At 37.0% G+C, this 21,313-nt stretch overlaps 2 protein-coding genes across 2 annotated transcripts; both read left to right on the top strand.

Annotated features, from left to right (window-relative positions):
* Positions 1-4,653: 4,653 nt before the first annotated feature.
* On the top strand, positions 4,654-5,564 carry LOC102729667 (olfactory receptor 8G2-like). The gene has a single exon (XM_031037777.2). The coding sequence runs from the start codon at positions 4,695-4,697 to the stop codon at positions 5,475-5,477; it is 783 nt and encodes a 260-aa protein (XP_030893637.2). The 5' UTR covers positions 4,654-4,694; the 3' UTR covers positions 5,478-5,564.
* A 7,122-nt stretch (positions 5,565-12,686) lies between these two features.
* On the top strand, positions 12,687-13,621 carry LOC102726619 (olfactory receptor 8G3-like). Its single transcript, XM_006742140.2, is given in 2 exon segments — positions 12,687-13,587; positions 13,590-13,621. Coding segments are annotated over 2 exon segments (933 nt in total).
* Positions 13,622-21,313: the final 7,692 nt, after the last annotated feature.

The raw sequence follows: 21,313 nt of genomic DNA, 5'->3' as shown, positions 1-21,313 counted from the left end.
GTTTTGATTTGGATTTCCCTGATGCCGAGCGATGTTGAGCACTTTTTCATGTGTCTGTTGGCCATTTGGATGTCTTCTTTGGAAAAATGTCTGTTCATGTCTTCTGCCCATTTCTTGATTGGATTCTTTGTTCTTTGGGTGTTGAGTTTGATAAGTTCTTTATAGATTTTGGATACTAGCCCTTTATCTGATATGTCATGCAAATGGCAAGATTTCTAAATTCTTTTTAATATCTGTCTAGATTCACAGCTTAATATTCTCTTCTTAAATCATTATCATCATACAAGTGTTTATTACTCTTTTCTGTGTTAACATTATCTCTGAGTTTCATGATCTCTTCTATGGCATCATCCAAGTTATTGATAGCATGTTTTTCAAGACAAGACTCAGTATATAGTCCTATGGAATAATAACTTAAAATTTCTCACTTTATGATTAATCTTTAGATGTTCATTGAATTCATATAACTATGATGTTTGTTCTATATTTTTACCTACCACACATAACTTTATCATGTCTGTAGACTATCACAAGAAATTTAGCAAACACCTTAAAATAATCAAGATAGGGGTGCCTGGGTGGCTCAGTCATTAAGCATCTGCCTTCGGCTCAGGTCATGATCCCAGGGTCCTGGGATCGAGTCCCACATCGGGCTCCCTGCTCAGCAGGAAGCCTACTTCTCCCTCTCCCACTCCCCCTGCTAGTGTTCCCTCTCTTGCTGTGTCTTTCTCTCTGTCAAATAAATAAATAAAAATCTTGAAAAAAATAAATAAAATAATCAAGATAATCTAGGACTAGAACATGCTTTTATTTTATTTTATTTTATTATGTTATGTTAGTCACCATACATCATTAGTTTTTGATGTAGTGATCCACAATTCATTGTTTTCATATAATACCCAGTGCCCCATGCAGAACATGCTTTTTGTCTAATAATCTAGTAAAACTAAAGAAAAAAATCTGGGTTACCTTAATGATCTTATTCTGGTTATAAGTCATAATCTTACTTTTATAAGACCCCAACATTTTTTTTTTCTTTCTTAAACTGTTTTGGTGTTTTTCTCAGGCAGCATTCATCACTAAGACAGATTTGACTAAGGTAAGAAAAGACCACTGATGCAATGTTGGAAATTCTCCAGCTATACCAGTCCTGAGCATTCAGACAGACAGGTGGTGTCACCTGGGACCAGGAAATAATGGAAACTGTGACCATGTGTCAGAGTCAGACTTCAGAGGGAACTGGTCACACGTAATGAGTAAGAGCCCAACACCCACAGTGAAAATTACAAATATTGGACAAGATATAATGGAGCTTCTGTGATGGGCAGGAATACTTAGTGGGTCACTTTGTGAAGGGCCAGGAGTACAGGAGAAACAGTCAGTTGGCCATTGTAAAGATTCAGAAATATGGAAGGATATCACAACTCAGCCCCTTTGGTATCAGGTAAGGTAAAATTGGGGGATGGATTAAAAGAAATAACTGGAATTTTGTAAAAGATAATAGAGAAACTACCATTTGGGGTTTACAAAACTGGCAACAGGTTTGGTTTGATCATGAGTTGACAATTTTGTGCACTAGACATACTTAAATTCCTCACAGTAAAGTACAGAATTGACCCAGAGCCAGAGATGGTTGGTTTCTGCTGGAGATGGCAAACTTTCTGGTTATCTGGGAGTGAAAGGAAAGCAGACATCAGGCAGAAATTATTGGGTACCTCACTTAAGTGTCCTGAGTATTTTCTGACACTGTTTTTCAGACCTTTACTGTTTACTTCTTTTGTACTTGTTGATTTTTTTTTCTCTAATGAAGACTTATAGGACAAAGGAGAAACATTTTAAATAGAGTATATTTCTTTCTTTAATCTGTAACTCACTAACAATTAACAAATTAACCCATTTATGGTTAAGGCCTATATTTTCTTGTTTACTATCAGAAAGAAAAAATATTATAATTGTAAAAGATAGTTATAATTTTTGAGCCAACATTGCACAATTTTTTGGAGGGGAAGATCTCATTGTTTTTTTGTTTTGTTTTGTTTTGTTTATTTATTTATTTATTTATTTATTTGACAGAGAGAGACACAGCGAAAGAGAGAACACAAGCAGGGGGAGAGGGAGAGGGAGAAGCAGACTCCCAGCTGAGCAGGCAGCCCGATGCGGGGCTCAATCCCAGGACCCTGGGATCATGACCTGAGCCGAAGGCAGACGCTTAACGACTGAGCCACCAAGGTGCCCCAGATCTCATTGTTTGAAGAAAAACTAAACGGGCATATTTGGCATAAATAAAGAGGCATACATTGGCATGACCTAGACAGGGAAGGCTTGGAGGACAATGGCAAATTGCCATTGCAGGTCGTGATGGAATGTTTTGTATAGTCAGTATGATATCATTATCATTTTGTTGCAGTTGTTTTTCTTATTTATAACAGCTTCATTGAGATGTAATTCACACACCACAAAATTCACCTGTGCAATGTGTACAAATCAGTGGTTTTTGGTATATTCATAGAGTTGAACAACCATCACCATGTCCTAATTTTAGAACTTCACCCTCTCTCCCCCCTGCCCTTTGAGTCATTTAAGTTGGAGAAATCTTTAGGACATTATGTTAAGTGAAGTAAGTCAGTCACAAAAATATAAGTACTGTATGATTACACTTATGTGAGGTATCTAAAGTAATTAAATTCATAGAAACATAGAGTAGAATAGGAGTTACCAGGGCCCGAGGAAGAGGGAGAAAAGGGGATTTATTTATTTATTTATTGAAAAGGGAATTTATTTAATGGGTGTAGAGTTTCAGATTTGCAAGATGAAAAAGTTCTGGAGATCTGTTTCACAACAATGTGAACATATTTAACACTATATTTATTATGTATTTAACAACATATATATATGTATATATATCACAGTTTCTTTATCCATTCATCAGTTGATGGATACTTGGCTGTTTCCATAATTTGGTTATTGTAAGTCTTTCAATTTTTATCTAAATATACATACCTTTGTTTTTGACACACCAATAATCTGTGATGGTATCTCTTGGATCTCTTTCTTTTGAAGATAGATCATCACAGCATACTGTACTTGGAATCATCAGCTTTTTTCCAAACCCCTATCCCAGAGACTGAAAGATACATATATTCTTTCTGCTTTGGTTTTTTGTGCCTTCAAAGAGTGCTTTTAAAAGCTCTGGTTTGAGGGTGAGTACAAAGACACCAAGACAATGTGCACATTGTTTTAGTGTGTATCTGCAAGATTGACATTCTGCAGCTCTGTTCTCCCAGAACATAAGTTCCAAGGGTCACAGACCACATCAAGTCATACAAAGCACTTAGCTAATTGTGAATATTCCTTAAGTGTTTTTAGAATAAACGAATTTGGACTTTAACGTTTCATACTTCTGAACTCCTCATTAGGAAACTCACGCCCTTCCTGCATTGGAATTCAAGTTGAATAATAGACTTGTTGTTAGCTATCCAGTTACTTTCCAGAGCCACTATTTCTGTATTTTTTAAGAGATGCCAATAATCAAGGTACTCACTACAGGGAGTCTAGACTGGACCAGTTGTCAATACACTATTGTAGTACTTTACATAAATTTTTTCCTTCACATTAATTGCTGTGAATGACATGTTTGCTATGACAAAGAGATAAAGATAGGGGAGAAGACATAAGTAGCTAAAATAAGATATAGAAGGTGAGACAGACAGGCCTTAGCTCATATTCTTGATCATTTACTTATTATATGCCTAAATATGGGCAAATATCCAACCATTATAACCCTCAGTTATCTAATACGTAAGCTAGGCATACTAGTATTTGTTCTGCATAAGAGCTGAGAGTAATAAAAACAAGTCATGGAAAGTTTTTATAACAATCAAAGTTAACAAAAAATTTATTTGGATATTTATGGACTGGGCAATACTAAGACCCTCTCTATTTTTTTTAATTCCAGTTTAACATACAGTATTATGTTAATTTCAGTGTACAATATAGTGATTCAGCAATTCCCTATATAACTCAGGGCTCATTAAGATAAGTTTACTTTTAATCCCCTTCTATTTTACCCATTCCCCACCCACCTCTCCTCTGTTATCTGTTTATTCTCTATAGTTAAGAGTCTGTTTTTTTATTTGACTCTTATTTTTTTTCCTTTGTTCATTTGTTGTTTCTTAAATTCCGCATATGAGTGAAATCATATGGTATTTGTCTTTCTCTGACTGGCTTATTTCACTTAGCATTATACTCTCTAGGTTCATCCATGCTGTTGCAAATGGCAAGATTTAATTCTTTTTTATGGCTGAATTATATTTCATTATAAATAAATAAATACACACACACACATATCTATATATATCACATCTTTATCCATTCGTCTATCTGTGAACACTTGGGCTGCTTCCATAATTTGGCTATTGTAAATAATGCTGCAATATATAGGAGTGCATAAGACCCACTCTTGAAGCATAGAACAAAAAAGGGATTGTTCTATCTGATATTTATTTACATGCCCCATATTACTGAGACCTCGGGGTCTTTGAGTGCTAACTTAGATCACGGACAGACATAGAACTGGAGCCACCTGGTTGAAAAGACAAAGACAAATTCTGTTTCATACTACATTACATGGTGGGACAATAAATATCTACCACAAATTTTCTTCTTCTCTTTCTACATAAAATTCCCAGAGGAAAATGACAGCAGGAAATCATTCCACAGTGACTGAGTTCATCCTCGCTGGGCTAACACAACAACCAGAACTCCAGCTGCCCCTTTTCTTCCTCTTCCTAGGAATCTATGTGGTCACGGTGGTGGGGAACCTGGTCATGATCACTCTGATAGGGCTTAGCGTTCACTTGCACACCCCCATGTACTACTTCCTCAGTAGCTTGTCCTTCATTGATCTCTGCCATTCCACTGTCGTTACCCCCCAAATGCTGACAAACTTTGTGACAGAGAGGAATTTTATCTCCTACCAAGCATGCATGACTGAGCTCTATTTCTTCCTTGTTTTTGTTATATCAGAATGTCACATGTGGGCTGCAATGGCTTATGACCGCTACGTGGCCATATGTATCCCATTGCTTTACAATGTCACCATGTCTTATCAGGTCTGTTCCTGGCTGGTAGTTGGGGTGTATATCATGGGCTTGACTGGTGCCACAGCTCACACAGGCTGCATGCTAAGAGTGCTTTTCTGCAAGGCTGATAGAAGCAACCATTACTTCTGTGATCTCTTCCCACTATTGGAGCTCTCCTGCTCCAGTACTTACATTAATGAGGTGGTAGTTTTGTGCTTCAGTGCATTTAATATCCTTGTCCCCAGCCTGATGATCCTTAGCTCCTACATCTTCATCCTCTCCAGCATCCTCTGCATCCGCTCCACTGAAGGCAGGTCCAAAGGCTTCAGCACCTGCAGCTCCCACATCTCAGCTGTTGCTCTCTTCTATGGATCTGCTACATTCATGTACCTGTAGCCATCTTCTGTGAGCTCCATGGACCAAGGGAAAGTGTCCTCTGTGTTTTATACCATCATTGTGCCCATGCTGAACCCCCTGATCTACAGCCTGTGGAATAAGGATGTCAAAGTTGCCCTAAATAAGATCCTTGAAAAAAGAATAAAAGGGGTATTTTGCCTGAGCAAAAATTTATAATTCTCCAACAAGGTTTGATAAGGAAACAGTCCAGAGACAACAATGTATGTCCACAAGTAATGAGATTCTTGTGACTACTTGATAATTTGGAAAAACAATGCAGGAGGGGACTGGATTCATAATGTCAGTCATATGGAAAGCAGCACCATATGATAAGGTGTATTGGACATAGAATTGGACACCATATGGACACCAGAGAGCACCAAGTGTATTGGGGTTAGAAAGCAAAGTGCAGACAAATAAAATTTGCAGAGTTAAGGTATCTCCTAGAAATAGAATGCATAAGAATGGTTATTTGCTAACTTAAATAGGTGAAATAAGTCAAGTACAATTCCTTTGATAATTCTTGAATTATCTTTTAATATGTTTTTCAAGACTTTTAACTTCTACTAGTTATTTGAAAGGACAATATATTGTAAATGGTTGTGGTTATCATATAGGGTTCATAAACTATTTTAATTTTACATGTTTGGCTTGAAGACTATGTCTAATCATAATAGATAACATATACCACCTACCAGAACTCTATGGTAAGGTCTTACCAGTATGCTTTTCTTTCTCTCTCTTTTTTTAATTCAAGCGTAGTTGACACACAATGTTACTTTAGTTTCAGGTGTACAACATAGTGATTCAACATGTCTATATGTTATGCTATGCTCACCACAAATGTAGCTACCATCTGTCACTATACAACACTATTATAATACCATTGACCATATTCCCTATACTGTGCCTTTTATTCTCATGACTTACCCATTCCATAACTGGAGGCCTGTTTATCCCACTCCCCTTCACCTGTTTTGCTCAGCCCCCTCTCCCCCACTCCTCTCCTTTCTGGCAACCAAAAATTTGTTCTCTGCATTTATGGATCTGATTCTGCTTTTTGTTTGTTTATTCATTTGTTTTGGTTTTTAGATTCCGCATACGAGTGAAATCATATGGTATTTGTCTTTCTCAGTCTGACTTATTTCATTTAGCATAATACCCTTTGAGTCCATCTATGTTGTTACAAACGGCAAGATCTCATTCTTTATGGCTGCACAATATTCCATTGTATAGATATAGCACATCTTCTTCATCCACTCATGTATTGATGGACACTTAAGTTGCTTCCATATTTTAGCTATTGTAAATAATGCTGCAATAAACATAAAAGTGCATATATCCTTTTGAATTAGTGTTTTTATTTCTTTTGGGTAAATATCCAGTAGTGGAATTATTGGATCATATGATATTTCTATTTTTAACTTTTTGAAGAACCTCTGTGCTGTTTTCCACAGTGGCTGTACCAATTTACATTCCCACCAATGGTACACAGCATTCTTTTTTCTGCACATCCTCACCAATACTTGATATTTCTTGTCCTTCTGAATTTAGTCATTCTGATGGGTGTAAGGTGATATCTCATTGTGGTTTTGCTTTGCCTTTCTCTGGTGATTAATGTTATTGAATAGCTTTTCATGTGTCTGTTGGCCATCCATATATCTTCTTTGGAAAATAAGCTCCTCTGCCCATTTTTTAATAAGACTGTTTGGGGTTTTTTTTGGTGTTGAGTTGTATAAATATTTTAAGTTCTTCATATATTTTGTTTATTAACCCCTTGCTGGGTATATCATTTGCAAATATTTTCTCCCATTCGGTAGTGTGCCTTTTTGTTTTGTTGATGGTTTCCTTCACTGGGCAAAAGCTCAATTTTTTTTTTTAATTTGAGTATAGTTGACACACAATGTTACATTAGTTTCAGGTGTATAACATAGTGACTCAACTCTATACATTATGTTAGGCTCACCACAGATATAGCTATCATTTGTCACCATACAATATTATTACAATATCATTGACTATATTCCTTATGCTGTGCCTTTTATTCCTGTGACTTATTCATTTCTATAACTGGAAGCCTGTCTCTCCCACTCCCCTTCATCCATTTTGCTCATCCCCCACCATCCTTCCCTTTTGCAACCATCAGTTTGTTCCCTGTATTTATAGGTCTGATTCTGATTTTTTTTGTTTGTTTATTCATTTGTTTTGTTTTTTAGATTCCAAATATGAGTGAAATCATATGGTATTTGTCTTTTTCAGTCTGACTTATTTCACTTAGCATAATCCCTTCTGAAATGACTTCTTGATTTCATTTTCCCTTTCCAAATTTTACATACCTTTCAATGGAAAACAGAAGTGTTTAATTCTCCATGCATTTCTGGCCACTCCAGGCTATTATCAGACACACTTCTGGTTCATCACACATACTATAATAATGATGTCATTTCTGTTTTTGTTTACTATTAATGCGTGCTTGTGGATATTATCTCTATCAAAATTGTCAAATTCTTAAGAACAAAAATTGTGTCTTGCATTGTACCATTATTTCTTGTTCTAAGGTTTGATTATTAATAAGTAACATTTTCCATAGGGTTTACGAATTATTCCGTTCTAGGTTTTTGCTCTTCTCATAGCAACTGGCAAAAATACCTTTACAAAAAAGGTTGAAGCCCCATTTCTTTTTTTTTTTTAAAGATTTTATTTATTTATTTGAGAGAGAGAGAGCACATGAGAGGGGGGAGGGTCAGAGGGAGAAGCAGACTCCCTGCTGAGCAGGGAGCCCGATGTGGGACTCGATCCAGGGACTCCAGGATCATGACCTGAGCCGAAGGCAGTCGCTTAACCAACTGAGCCACCCAGGCGCCCTGAAGCCCCATTTCTAACAATAATTTAAAGCATTTCAAAGTAAATTTGATTGAGAAAATTTATTGCAATTATTGTTAAAATCATATAACATTCAATAAATATTTTGAATAAAATATTAAATATAATTTTTATTTCCAAAAAAATAAAATGATGTAGCCTTTATATAGAACTGAAATAATCTCTATAGCACATATGTTACTATTGCTCCTCATTATTTCTCTTTTAATTTTAGAAGAAAATAAAGTCATCATCTCTCCTTACTCTTGTTAGGAACTCCTCAGGGGTATATGCAATATTTAGCAGATACTTTCATTTAGGCTACAAGTTAAAACATTCCAAGCATCACTGTTTTCTGAGTACATTATGAAAACTAAATACAGTTAACAGGGGTCAATGAAAATAAAAACTTTCAGATCTTACATAACCAGGTTGTTTTCCCTGGTTTTCTACTTTGCCCTGTGGGAAAGAACTTTAGAAAACTTCTTTAGTGTATGTCTTAAAAATTTCCTGAAATTTTGCATTTTAAAATGGCTTGGATGAAATTCACTGGTGTCCTAACAATATCTCTCACATCCTAGATACTGTTATATAACATAATAAGAACAATGAATCACACCTATGTGATACTATTAAACACTTGAGAACCAATGGAGAAAGGGAAGTTCTAATTGTTTCTTTTCCCAAGAGTGGATACTTGTGGGATAAGATTCTAGTGGGAGGCCATTATCATTGTTTGTTCTTAATCAGACACTTAGTATTTATACCCAGAGTATAAAATCCTCTCATCCTATCAACCAACCTTTGAGGGGGACAGATGGCCTTGGGCATCAACTTCACCAGAGATCAAGGTCAGTGACTAAAAACAATCGCCAAAAAAGGCTTTTAGGCTATGAATCTCTCAGCACCAAGGAGTCCTGCAAGGTTAGTACTCAGAACTATCCACCAGCATCATCAGGTCATTTTTCCCTCTAGAACAATGAAGAAGAAAAGTACACAGCATTGAACTCTCTGGGAAGAAAGAGGGGTATGTCTGAATCTCAGGCCTTGGCATTTAAAATCTTAGTCTTCCACTCAAACTCCCTTTCCAGTGTACAAAGAAACACACGTAGCTATTTATACATCCTCACTTGTCCTCATCCCATTATTCACACTCTTATGAGCACAGGTCCCTTTATTATCTCTCTGTTTCCTCTAGTATAAAATTATGGCAAATACTTTTTTGTTTACTCATTTCAACTCAGGCAGTGTGAAGGCTTTGTTGATTTAGTCTCTGTTAACTTATCTCTAACCTTCCTTCATAATTTTATTAAACACGTATTGATTGAGGATCACTGGATGCAAAGCACTGTGCCAGGACTGTATTGAATTTCCAGTCTAGTAGAGAAAGGAAACCAGTAAATGACTCATACTAATTAATACAAAGTTAAGTATATTTTTATATAAAATAGGAGATGTATTCATGGGCACAAAAAAATTATTCATGTTAACTGGGGCTCTCATATTAAACTCCTTAACTAATGATCCTAACTATTAAATAAGTGTCACAAGGTAGAGGGAATGGAGGAAGAGAAAATATAAAGGAATATGATGAGTAAAAACTAAGAGTCTACCAAATACTCTTGTGGAATAACTAAATAACATGATACTTGTTGGGACATAAAAAAAGAAAACTTTTTTGTTGTTGTTGGCAGATGATATAAATCTTTGAATGACAAGTTGGCTTGAACTTTCTTTGGAGACCTTGGAAAATATTGATAATTTTAAGAGGTAAACTCAGTAAAAAGTTTCTAAATTTCTGTATTATTGTGTGTATTTTTAAAACTTTATTATTATTTTAAAGATTTATTGATTTATTTTAGAGAGAGAGAGTGAGTGAGGGCAAGCAGAGGGAGGGGCAGAGGGAGAGAATCTCAAGCAGACTCCTGCTGAGCACGGAACCCCACCCTGGCTCGATCTCACGACCCTGAGATCATGACCTGAGCTTAAATCAAGAGTCGGACGCTTAACCGGCTGAGCCACCCAGGTGCCCCATGGTGTGTATTCATAGAAACAAGAACAAGATATGTTGAGGAAAGAAATTTTCATTATGGGTTTTCATATCTGGTTTTCATTATGGGAATGACAATGTTGGGCGAATGAAAGATACAGCGGAGATATACTCAATTTATTACAACTAAAACAACATTGATATTTATTAAGTTCTTATCAAGAGCCAGGAACTGTGCTAGGCACCTTGCAGGTATCATTTAATTTAATTTTCACATGAGACAGAAATTAACATTTCCATTTTTCAGAGGATTAGTGCAAGTGTAGGACAGAATTGTTTGCATCCATGATTATCTACCTTAATATCAGGACCTATTAGGATTATACAATCATGAAATGTTGGAATTGAAAGAGATATTAAGGATGACTTAATCCAATCACCCATCTAGAACTTGCATCCATAAACAATAGCCACTAAGTGGCCCCTTAGGCTGTGCTCTAACATTTCAGGCTATAAGATCAGGGTATATGTGACTATTGTTAAGCTCCTTTGATATAAAACCGGAGAGTTCTCCCTATAGTTTCAAGCAGGTCATTTTGTTTGTTTGTTTGTTTTTATTATTATTTTAAAATTTTTATTGTTATGTTAATCATACATACATTACATCATTAGTTTTTGATGTAGTGTTCCATGATTCATTGTTTGTGTATAACACCCAGTGCTCCATGCAGAACGTGCCCTCTTTAATACCCATCACCAGGCTAACCCATCGTCCCACCCCCCTCCCTTCTAGAACCCTCAGTTTGTTTTTCAGAGTCCGTCGTCTCTTATGGTTCGTCTCCCCCTCCGATTTCCCCCTTTCATTCTTCCCCTCTCAAGCAGGTCATTTTACCTTACTTTCTTGGAGACATTTAAAATGAGTCCAACACCTTTTAAATATAGCAATATATTGAACATTTGTGAATAACTGTCATGTTCCACATGAATTTTTTGGTTTTTGCTAATTAAATATCCTCAGTTATTTCAGCCATTCATCTAAAGACAAGATTTCTAAATAATTTTTCTGAAATTGTCCAGTTCTTTCTAAATCACATATAGTATTGTACCTCAAATTGAAAACACTATTCCAACTACGGCTTGAGTATTAAGAAAATGAATTTGCATTTTCTAGGATCTAGTTTTCTTTGCAGTGTAAATGAAATATCTATTTGCCTTTTTTTAAAAAGATCACATTGTTGACTATTATTGAATTGAAACTAAAATTTCTAGTTGTATTTTGCATGTGTTCTAATAATCCATATCTCTACCATCCTAAAATTCTGTAGAGAATACATGCAAAATACATGATAAGAAGACACTTAGTGTTTTTCTTCCAAAACCTTCTCATATTTTGGGAATAAGAGTAGTTTTCTGACCTCCACCTCCACCATGAAGTCCAATTAACATAAATCATTCATAATCTTCTGCTTCTCTGGCCACAGAGGTAGAATACATGGTCTAAATTTCAGCCACTGTATCACTCCCCTGGGATTATTTGAATTATAAATGAAGGAAGACAGTTTTCACAGTTTTCACTCTTGGAGAAGTTGCTGAGGTATAGGTATGTTATGTTCTTACCTTGTGAGGTAGTAGGCCTGGGTGAAGGAAACTAGGACAAGCAGAGAAGCAGAATTCCAGATGGAATGATATTGGTAGCTGCCCAGTCCTTCCGGTATTTTGAGCAGGAATTCTAGTAAGGAAAATGATTCAGACCAAATTAATAACTTTTCACAGACTTATGAATACTGTGTTTATTACTTGTAGAAAACATGTTACCCTTTCTTATTTTCAATTGAATCAAAATTTAATCATTATGACATTTGATTAATATGCTATGGCATTAATATATACATATAGGATATCCCATAGGATATAGGATGATTATATACATATAGGAAAGAATCATTAGAAATAACAGCTGTTGAATCACCATACTGTGCACCTGAAACTAATATTATGTTAACTGGAATTTGAATAAAAACTTAAAAAAAAAAGAGATAACAGTAGTAACTTCCCTATTAACTGACTCAAAGCATGTAAACTTGGTGTTTTCTATTAAAATTGGAAATACCTTAATTAGAAATTTCTTGAGTTTTCCTCTGGTCAGCTGGAATTATTGGTTGTCCTAGAGTGATGGAAGAGATTCAAGAGATACCTACATTATGAATGTCCTTTGATGAGGGATAAAATAATGATCTCCATAAAATTATTCTCTCCCTCACACACATACACACATACATATGTACATACACACACACCCCCCACACACAAGTACACTCATTTTCTGTTTTTTAAGCTTAGAACCCTTTGAGAGGATAATGGACCCTGGAGATCACTCCACAGTGACTGAGTTCATCCTCGCTGGGCTAACACAACAACCAGAACTCCAGCTGCCCCTTTTCTTCCTCTTCCTAGGAATCTATGTGGTCGCGGTGGTGGGGAACCTGGGCATGATCACTCTGATAGGGCTCAGCACTCACTTGCACACCCCCATGTACTACTTCCTCAGCAATTTGTCCTTCATTGATCTCTGCCATTCCACTGTCGTTACCCCCAAGATGCTGGCGAACTTTGTGACACAGAAGAACATCATTCTCTACTCAGAATGCATGACACAGCTCTATTTCTTCCTCATTTTTGCTATTGCAGAGTGTCACATGTTGGCTGCAATGGCTTATGACCGCTATGTTGCCATCTGTTGCCCCTTGCTTTACAGTGTCAGCATGTCTTCTCACGTCTGCTTCCGGCTCACAGTAGGAGTTTATATTTTGGGCATCATTGGATCTACAATCCACATGGGCTTTATGATGAGACTCCTTTTCTGCAAGAGCAATGTGGTTAACCATTATTTCTGTGATCTCTTCCCATTCTTGGAGCTATCCTGTTCCAGCATCTACATCAATGAATTGTTGGTTCTAGTTTTGAGTGCATTTAACATCCTGACACCTGCCTTAACTATCTTCGCCTCCTACATCTTCATCCTCTCCAGCATCCTCTGCATCCACTCCACTGAGGGCAGGTCCAAAGCCTTCAGCACCTGCAGCTCCCACATCTCAGCTGTTGCTCTCTTCTATGGATCTGCTGCATTCATGTACCTTCAGCCATCTTCTGTGAGCTCTATGGACCAAGGGAAAGTGTCCTCTGTGTTTTATACCATCATTGCGCCCATGCTGAACCCCCTGATCTACAGCCTGTGGAATAAGGATGTCAAATTTGCCCTGAGAAAATGTTAGAGAAAAGAATATTCTTGTGATTAGAAATAACATGAGGATCTTTCATTAGGCTAAGTCATTGTCTCTTAGATTGTATGGATTGACATGTTTAATTTTAGTCCATTTGTCAATATACATCCTCATTTAGTGGGATTCTATTGACATTAGTTCTTACTCCTATGGCCTTTTGATGTCACTGCTCTCTGGATTTTTCTCTCATGGGTATCTCTGAGACACTGAGTATAAGTACTAAGGATGATCTGGATATATGGACCCACTCACTAATGCCATTACCATCACCCTTCCCCCTTGTCCTTTGTACAACTGATAAAAACTCAATTCTCGGGGCGCCTGGGTGGCTCAGCCGTTAAGCGTCTGCCTTTGGCTTAGGTCATCATCCCAGGGTCCTGGGATCAAGCCCCGCATGGATTCCCTGCTCCATGGGAAGCCTGCTTCTCCCTCTCCCACTCCCTCTGCTTGTGTTCCCTCTCTCGCTATGTCCCTCTCTGTCAAATAAATAAATAAAATCTTAAAAAAAAAAACAACTCAGTTCTCAACCATAATGAAAGTTATCTTCTAGCAGTGGTTAGCAATCTCCTTTTTTCTGTGTAAAGAATAAAAATCATATCAATACAATTATGTAATCTTTAGCTTTTGCTCCTCTTTAGCTTTTGCATCTCTAGTCTGAGAAAGCCTCTTTCCCACCATATCCTACCCCATACCCTCCTTTCCTGAATTATTTCCTCTATTTCATACCTAAGAAATCTAATCAGAACTTTAAAATCTGAGTTACAGACCCATGAGTGTTGTTTGTGCCCAATCCAATATCTTCCTGCTTTGCCATCTATTATTCCAGTTTGTAGTGGTCTGTTTATTGTCCAAGTCCACACTAGACTGTAAGCTCCATCAAAGGAGACCCCTGAACATATAGTTCACAGCTGTATCTCCAAATAGCAGAATGTCTGCTACCTAGTAGGTCCTTGATAATTTTCTTGGTAATTACTTTCCCTCTATAAAATATTTATATGAAAACCAGCATTTATCCAATGCGGTCTTCACCCATTAAACCCTTAAAGTGATATATATGGCTTTCTGGTTTTAGTTCGAATCAATTAAGTGTAACTTTGGAGAATTCTATAAGGATCTTTTTTTTTTTTTTTTTAAAGATTTTATTTATTTATTTGAGACAGAGAGAATGAGAGAGAGAGCACATGAGAGGGGGGAGGGTCAGAGGCAGAAGCAGACTCCCTGCCGAGCAGGGAGCCCGATGCGGGACTCGATCCAGGGACTCCAGGATCATGACCTGAGCCGAAGGCAGTCGCCTAACCAACGGAGCCACCCAGGCGCCCTCTATAAGGATCTTTAAGATAACTTACAGCATCCTTTGTTGTTTCTATCCAAGGATTAAGAAATACTAGTCCTGAGTTTGTTCTGTTGTAAATCATAGCACAGATATGGTAACTTGTTAATATCTGATTTTTTAAGTCATTAGGTCCTGTCAACATCCAAGAAGTCCCTGAAACAAGTCTAATTCATTTTTGAATTCAAGTATGCAGTCTTAGAGACTAAACAAAATTAAGTAGATTTGAAATCTAATGGGTCAACATGGCAAATCATATGGTTGAATGATATCTGGAACCCAAACAACCCCATCTAGGCCACTCTTTCCAAATAATTTAACTGCATGCTGGCAGAGAGGAAATTCTTCGCTATTAAATATTTAAATATAAAGCCTTGGTTGCTGCCTCCAGCAGATACATTTTACTCTTCTTTAAAATTTAAATTCAATTAGCTAAATTGCACATAATGAAAAAATAAAAAAAAAAATAGAGTTACCTGGGTGCCCTTTGCACAGGACAGTTAATCTGTTGTTATGTGCATGGTGGGAGAAACCTCTCTTAGTTTGGGAAACATGCTGCTAGACCAAATAAATGGTGATCCTGTCTTTCTTTAAAATGTTGATAGTTTGTTGATGATGGATTTTTTTTGCACCAATTTTGATTTTTTTGAAAAATATTGCTTTAAAATCTTATCTTGATTACTGAATTTTTGGGTGCCCCTTACATTGTGCACCTGTGGAAAATTTTGCACTCATCTCAGCCTGATCCAGGCCCTGAATAAATCCTCAAATTTGAAAAATAAATAAATAAATAATAAATAAATAAATAAATTCAATTAGCCAATGTATAGTACATCATTAGTTTCAGATGTAGTGTTCAATAGTTTATCAGTTGCATATAACACTCTTCTCTAACTTTTGTTTTTTGATTTTCCCCCTTTTATTTTTATTATTATTATTTTTTATTTGAGTACAGCTGACATACATTACATTAGTTTCAGGTGTACAACATAATGATCTGACAACTCTATACATTATGGTATGCTTACCACACGTGTAACTACCATCTCTCACCATACAAAACTAATGCAGTACAATTGACTATATTCCCTGTACTGTACCTTTCATTCCTGTGACTTATTCATTTCATAACTGGACACCTGTACGTCCCTCTCACCTTCACTCATTTTTCCCATCCCCCATCTCCTCCCCTCTGGCAACTATCAATTTGCTCTCTGTATTTATGGGTCTGGTTCTGCTTTTTTTGTTTTCTCATTTGTTTTGTCTTTTTTAAGATTCCACATGTAAGTGAAATCATATAGTATTTGTTTTTCTCTGTCTAACTCATTTCACTTAGCATAATACACTCCAGGTCCATCTATGTTGTCCCAAATGGCAAGATCTCATCCTTTTTTATGGCTGAGTAATATTCCTGTGTGTGTGTGTGTGTGTGTGTGTGTGTGTGTGTGTGTCCACCTAACTTTGCATTTGAGCTCAGACCAGTCATGCTCAGAGGCCTCCTCTGACCTTCAACTTTCTTCCTAGGCCCTTTAACTTACATTTTCTTTTTTAAAAAATATGTATTTATTTGAGAGAGAAAGAGAGATCATGGGGGCAGGAGGGGCAGAGGAAGAGAGAGAGAAAATATGAAGCAGACTCCATGCTGAGCATGGAGCCCAAAAGCAGGGCTTGATCCCATGACCCTGAGGTCATGACCTCATGATCCAAAACCAAGGATCAGATGCTCAACCAACTGAGCTATCCAAGCACCCCTCTCTTTTATTTTCTAAGCTCATACAACAATCATGTGGTGAAGTTAGGGCAAAATCATAAGATTTCTGGTTTTTCTATATTCATTATTTCTGCCATATAACTAATTTTTTGCCCAGTCAGAATTATGTTCTCTTTTGCTATATGTTACCATGCTAACTGCTACACCTCTAGAGTTCTTTAATTTTCTAAGGTTAAAGGCACAAGTCCTTGTGCATGCTAGTCTGTATATAAGCTAGAAAGTGAGAGAGGTAAAGAGGTAAGCTTCAGAAGAAACAGAGAACCTCCTTTAGCAAATGATCCCTAATTTGAGTGAGCAATAGGCTACCAACAATCCCCGGAAGAATCTGGAACAATCCTGGAAGAAGAGATTCAGAGACATTTTATCTTATTGGATGGGCAACCTCAGAGTTGGCTGGGTGTGAATGACACTCTTGCACATAAACCACAAAACCACTGGGCTCATGATCAATGAGACACTGAGAATCTCAAAGTCATCTGTTCACAGACTCAAGTGATGATTATCACTGAGCTTCCTTCAGCCACCAACATTCTCCAGCTAGTACTTTGCTATCTATGTAGCCACTTATTTTGTGTTCCAATCCAATGTTAGTAAAATCTCCTATCCAGTGATATCCAAACAACCAAATATAAATGCTCATTTCAAGGGTCTTCTGCTCAGACTCCAAGACATGACCTTGGGGAAGTTACCCTTTACTTCTCTGCTCAAACCTTCTCTTCGGCTATCTCATCCTCCTCCATATCACCCCACAGTGGAACTCTTAATCATTCTCTCAGCCATATCTTTTTTTTTTTTTGAACTATTTAAAAAGGGGGCATAAAAGTGAAATGGGATGAGGAATCTGAAGTGCCAATTTATGGGGTAAAAGTGTATAGTCAGAGAATATTACAAACCATGCTTCGTGCTCATTTCCCTTACTTGAGTTTCGTAGATGGAATTTATAACAAATAAAAATCCTCTGACCTACTATGATTCATTATCCAGATTTCTTGACATCCTGAAATCTCTTCAGTTTTAGGTTGTTTTTTAATATTCCTTTTTTATTAAGAATATGTGATACTTAGGTAATCTTGGAGTTTGCTTTATTTTTGATGTGTATCTACAGTATATTCTAGAAAACAAGTATGAATTTATTCCATATGTTTGGCACCAAGATATTGAGAATTCCAGTCTTACCATTACCAAGTTAATGGCTTGGTAAGCCAGATATATTCAGTGTTACAAGACAAACACTGCTATCTTCATATCCACTGAATTTTGCATTTGGGCCCAGACTAATTATGCTCAGAGTCCTCTTCTTTAGGGGTTTCATCCCTTTTCAATAGAAGAACCTTTTGTAAAGCTTTATTGTATCTTCTCAGATATATTTGAAAAGATGAACAACATAATAAAATCAAAGAATCTCAAAGTTATAAAGGACATTAAGGATGTATGTAGGATAATCTTGCATTCAAATTAGTGATACAAGGTCATCAGAGCCCTGAAAGAATGTCATCTTACTCATACTTAAACTCTTATAGTGATAGAAACCCAATCCTTCACAAGGCATCTTATCTCATTAATTTCTTTTTCTATACTGAAATAAAATCTAACTTTTTATTAGTTCCATTCTTTTTTTACTGGTTATCCACCATGAAAAAGCACATAAAAATTCAGTATAGCAGCTCCTCAAGAATTTGAAAACATGTGCCATATTTCTGCTTTTCTAATCAAAATGTCTCAGGAGCTTTCATAGCAGGAGAATTTAAAGCTTTGGCCTGGAATCAGACCTGGGATTTAATCTCAGCTCAGTCACTTTCTAGCTATGTGATCAAGTTCTAAAATTTATTGGTGCTTTTATTCCTCTCCTACTTAATAAGGTTGTTTTGAGACTTAAATTTAAACATAAAAGAACATAAAAATAAATTAGCATAGTACCTGGCAAATGTTCAATCCATATTATTGTTATTTTTATTAAACCATTTTCATCTGGGATGGTTTTTTTTTTTTAAAGATTTTATTTATTCATTTGAGACAGAGAGATACAGAGAGAGAGAGAGCATGAGCAGGGGAGAGGCAGAGGGAGAGGGAGAAGCAGGCTCCCTGCTGAGCCAGGAGCCAGACGTGGGGCTTGATCCCAGGACCCTGGGATCATAACCTGAGCCGAAGGCAGATGCTTAACCATCTGAGCCACCCAGGCACCCCTCATCTGGGATGGTTTAAAGACACTAACAATTTATAATCTTTCTTTAAATGTACTTGGTTTATTAATACTGTTTTGGAAGGTGCAATTGCTAGAAAAAACATGTAAATAATAATTCCTTATTATTTATTACAACCTGTCTACAACAGTGATACTCATTTCAGATATCATTTCAGATATCTGCATAGTCCTATAAATGTTTACATACTTGAAAATAGGGTATTGCCTTATTGCCTTATTGCCACATGTAAAGACAGGCAAATATGGGAGACAAAAAAAAGTACTTAGCCTGAAGCCTTGAAGTCAGTATTGGAGTCCATTCTCCAGGCAAGCAGACTTGGAAGGGATGAAGATATTTTTCAATTCAAAGTATCTATTATTATTTTTTGGGGGAGGGGTAAATGTGATGAACTTTAATCTAATTGCTCCCTCAGAGCTACCACTGACTGAATCATGAGAAATGCCCAAAGGGAGCTGAAGGAGATGATCCAGAGGGAATGAGTGTATTCAAGTCTTGATGGTATATACTCTTGGCACCCTCTTTTATAAACACCTAACCTCAGCTCCTGTGGCTGTGATATGCTGTGTTCTCCTAGGAACCAGAGAACATGACTTGGTTATCTTGTTATCATATGGCAGAAAATTCCACCCTGTTCCCTGTGAACACTGTGAGTGTTCAGATTTTTTCTCACCTGTCACTGACACCTTTGGCTTCTTATCCACTGAAGTGTTGGGATCCAATTGTTGGGAGCTGCTAGATTTTTAGTTCTTGAAGATGACTCTTACTTGAAAAAGACTTAGAAATCAAGAGGATCATGGACTCATTGCCTTAGAGATAGTACCTGGAAGGGCAAATTAATCATTGTGCCTTGTGACAGTCAAGGATTGGAGAACTCTGAGTCTTCACTGACTGAAGGAGGAAGGTTTCCAGGGTGGTGCTATGATGAACCTTCTTCAAGGACAGAGTCTAATTAAGTCAGAAGTTCACACAGAGAATGTTCTAGTATGTCTAGAGTGAGTAACAAGAAACAAGCTCGTAAACACAGATGACTTTTTTTTTCAGGATGTCACTGACTCTTTCTTTGGAGTCTTCATTTTTCTCTGCATCTAGCATTGTAACTACATGTTGGTTTGGGGTTATTTTCTTTCTATCTCTTTCTTTGCTTAAGTTAACAGCTTTATTAAAGTATAACAAACATTCAAAATACATCATAAATATATAGTCTGGTATGTTTGTTTTCACACAAATATTCTCTTCCTTTCTCTCTTCAATGTGAGACTCCTCCGTCCACAAATTGGAATTTGTCTCCAAATTTTTATTGCTCATACTGCTGCCACATAATTACAGAATTGCCTTGGGGCAGGAGTGGAAGAAAAAAAGAGACAAAAAAAAAACAGGGATTTCCTCACACTCTTTGATCATGGAAACACCTTTTATCAGGTTCTCCAGTCAAAAAGATGGGTTATCTATTGGAATTTCTGCATCTAGAGCAGCTACCACACAATTCTGTAATTATGACCCCCCCTTCTAAGCTCAAAAGCACAAGAGAAAAGAGGAAAAAGTAGAAACACATCTGTGTGGGCTTCTCCAGGTTTTGTCTCCCTTTCACAGTCTGCTTCCTCTGTTTATTTTCCAGAGTTTTTAGGTAAATGCATTTTGTATTTTATCCAGGGTGGGTTTTTTTTCCTAAGTTTTATTTATTTAAGTAATCTCTACATCCAACATGGGGCTTGAACTCACAATCCTGAGATCAAGAGTCGCATGGTCTTCCAACTGAGTGAGTCAGACACGCCTCCAGAGTTTTTATTTTATTTTTAATTTTTTAAAGATTTATTTATTTATTTGAGAGAGGGCAGGGAGAGAGAGAGCAAGCAGGGATAGGGGCAAGGGGAGAGGGAGAATCCTCAAGCAGACTCCCCGCCCTGAGCGCAGAGCCTGATGTGGAGCTCAATCACAGGACCCTGAGATCATGACCTGAGCTGAAATCAAGAGAGGGCTGCTTAACCAACTGAGCCACCCAGGTGCCTCACTTCCAGAGTTTTTAATTATAATCTGTGGGTAAGAGAATACAGTGAACTTAACTTGGTCAAAACTAAAGTTTTCAGAATATAGCCAAGAACTTTTATTCTTTAACTTTTTATGTAGAAATGCCTTTACATAAGGTTGATTATTGATTGTTAAAGCATGAAACCAACACATCCATCAGAGAGTTTCTCAGTTTTACATCAGTTTTCACACTTCGGACACCTATGTTTTTCTGTGAAGTCCAACATCTGACAGAGATGAGGAATCTCTCAGTAGTGACTGAATTTATACTGCTGGGCATCCCACACACCGAGGATCTGGAGAGCATGCTCTTTGTCCTGTGTTTGGGCTTCTACATCTTCACTCTTATGGGGAACCTGCTCATCCCCCTGGC

The sequence above is a fragment of the Leptonychotes weddellii genome, chromosome 11 (genome assembly GCF_054177405.1).
Source record: "Leptonychotes weddellii isolate Sample4059 chromosome 11, ASM5417740v2, whole genome shotgun sequence".
NCBI lineage: Eukaryota > Metazoa > Chordata > Mammalia > Carnivora > Phocidae > Leptonychotes > Leptonychotes weddellii.
This window is presented reverse-complemented; position numbering and strand designations above follow the sequence as displayed.

Bases quoted from the DNA above. Each gene is read 5' to 3' on its own strand.
- LOC102729667 (XM_031037777.2), top strand. From the start codon at position 4,695: ATGACAGCAGGAAATCATTCCACAGTGACTGAGTTCATCCTCGCTGGG.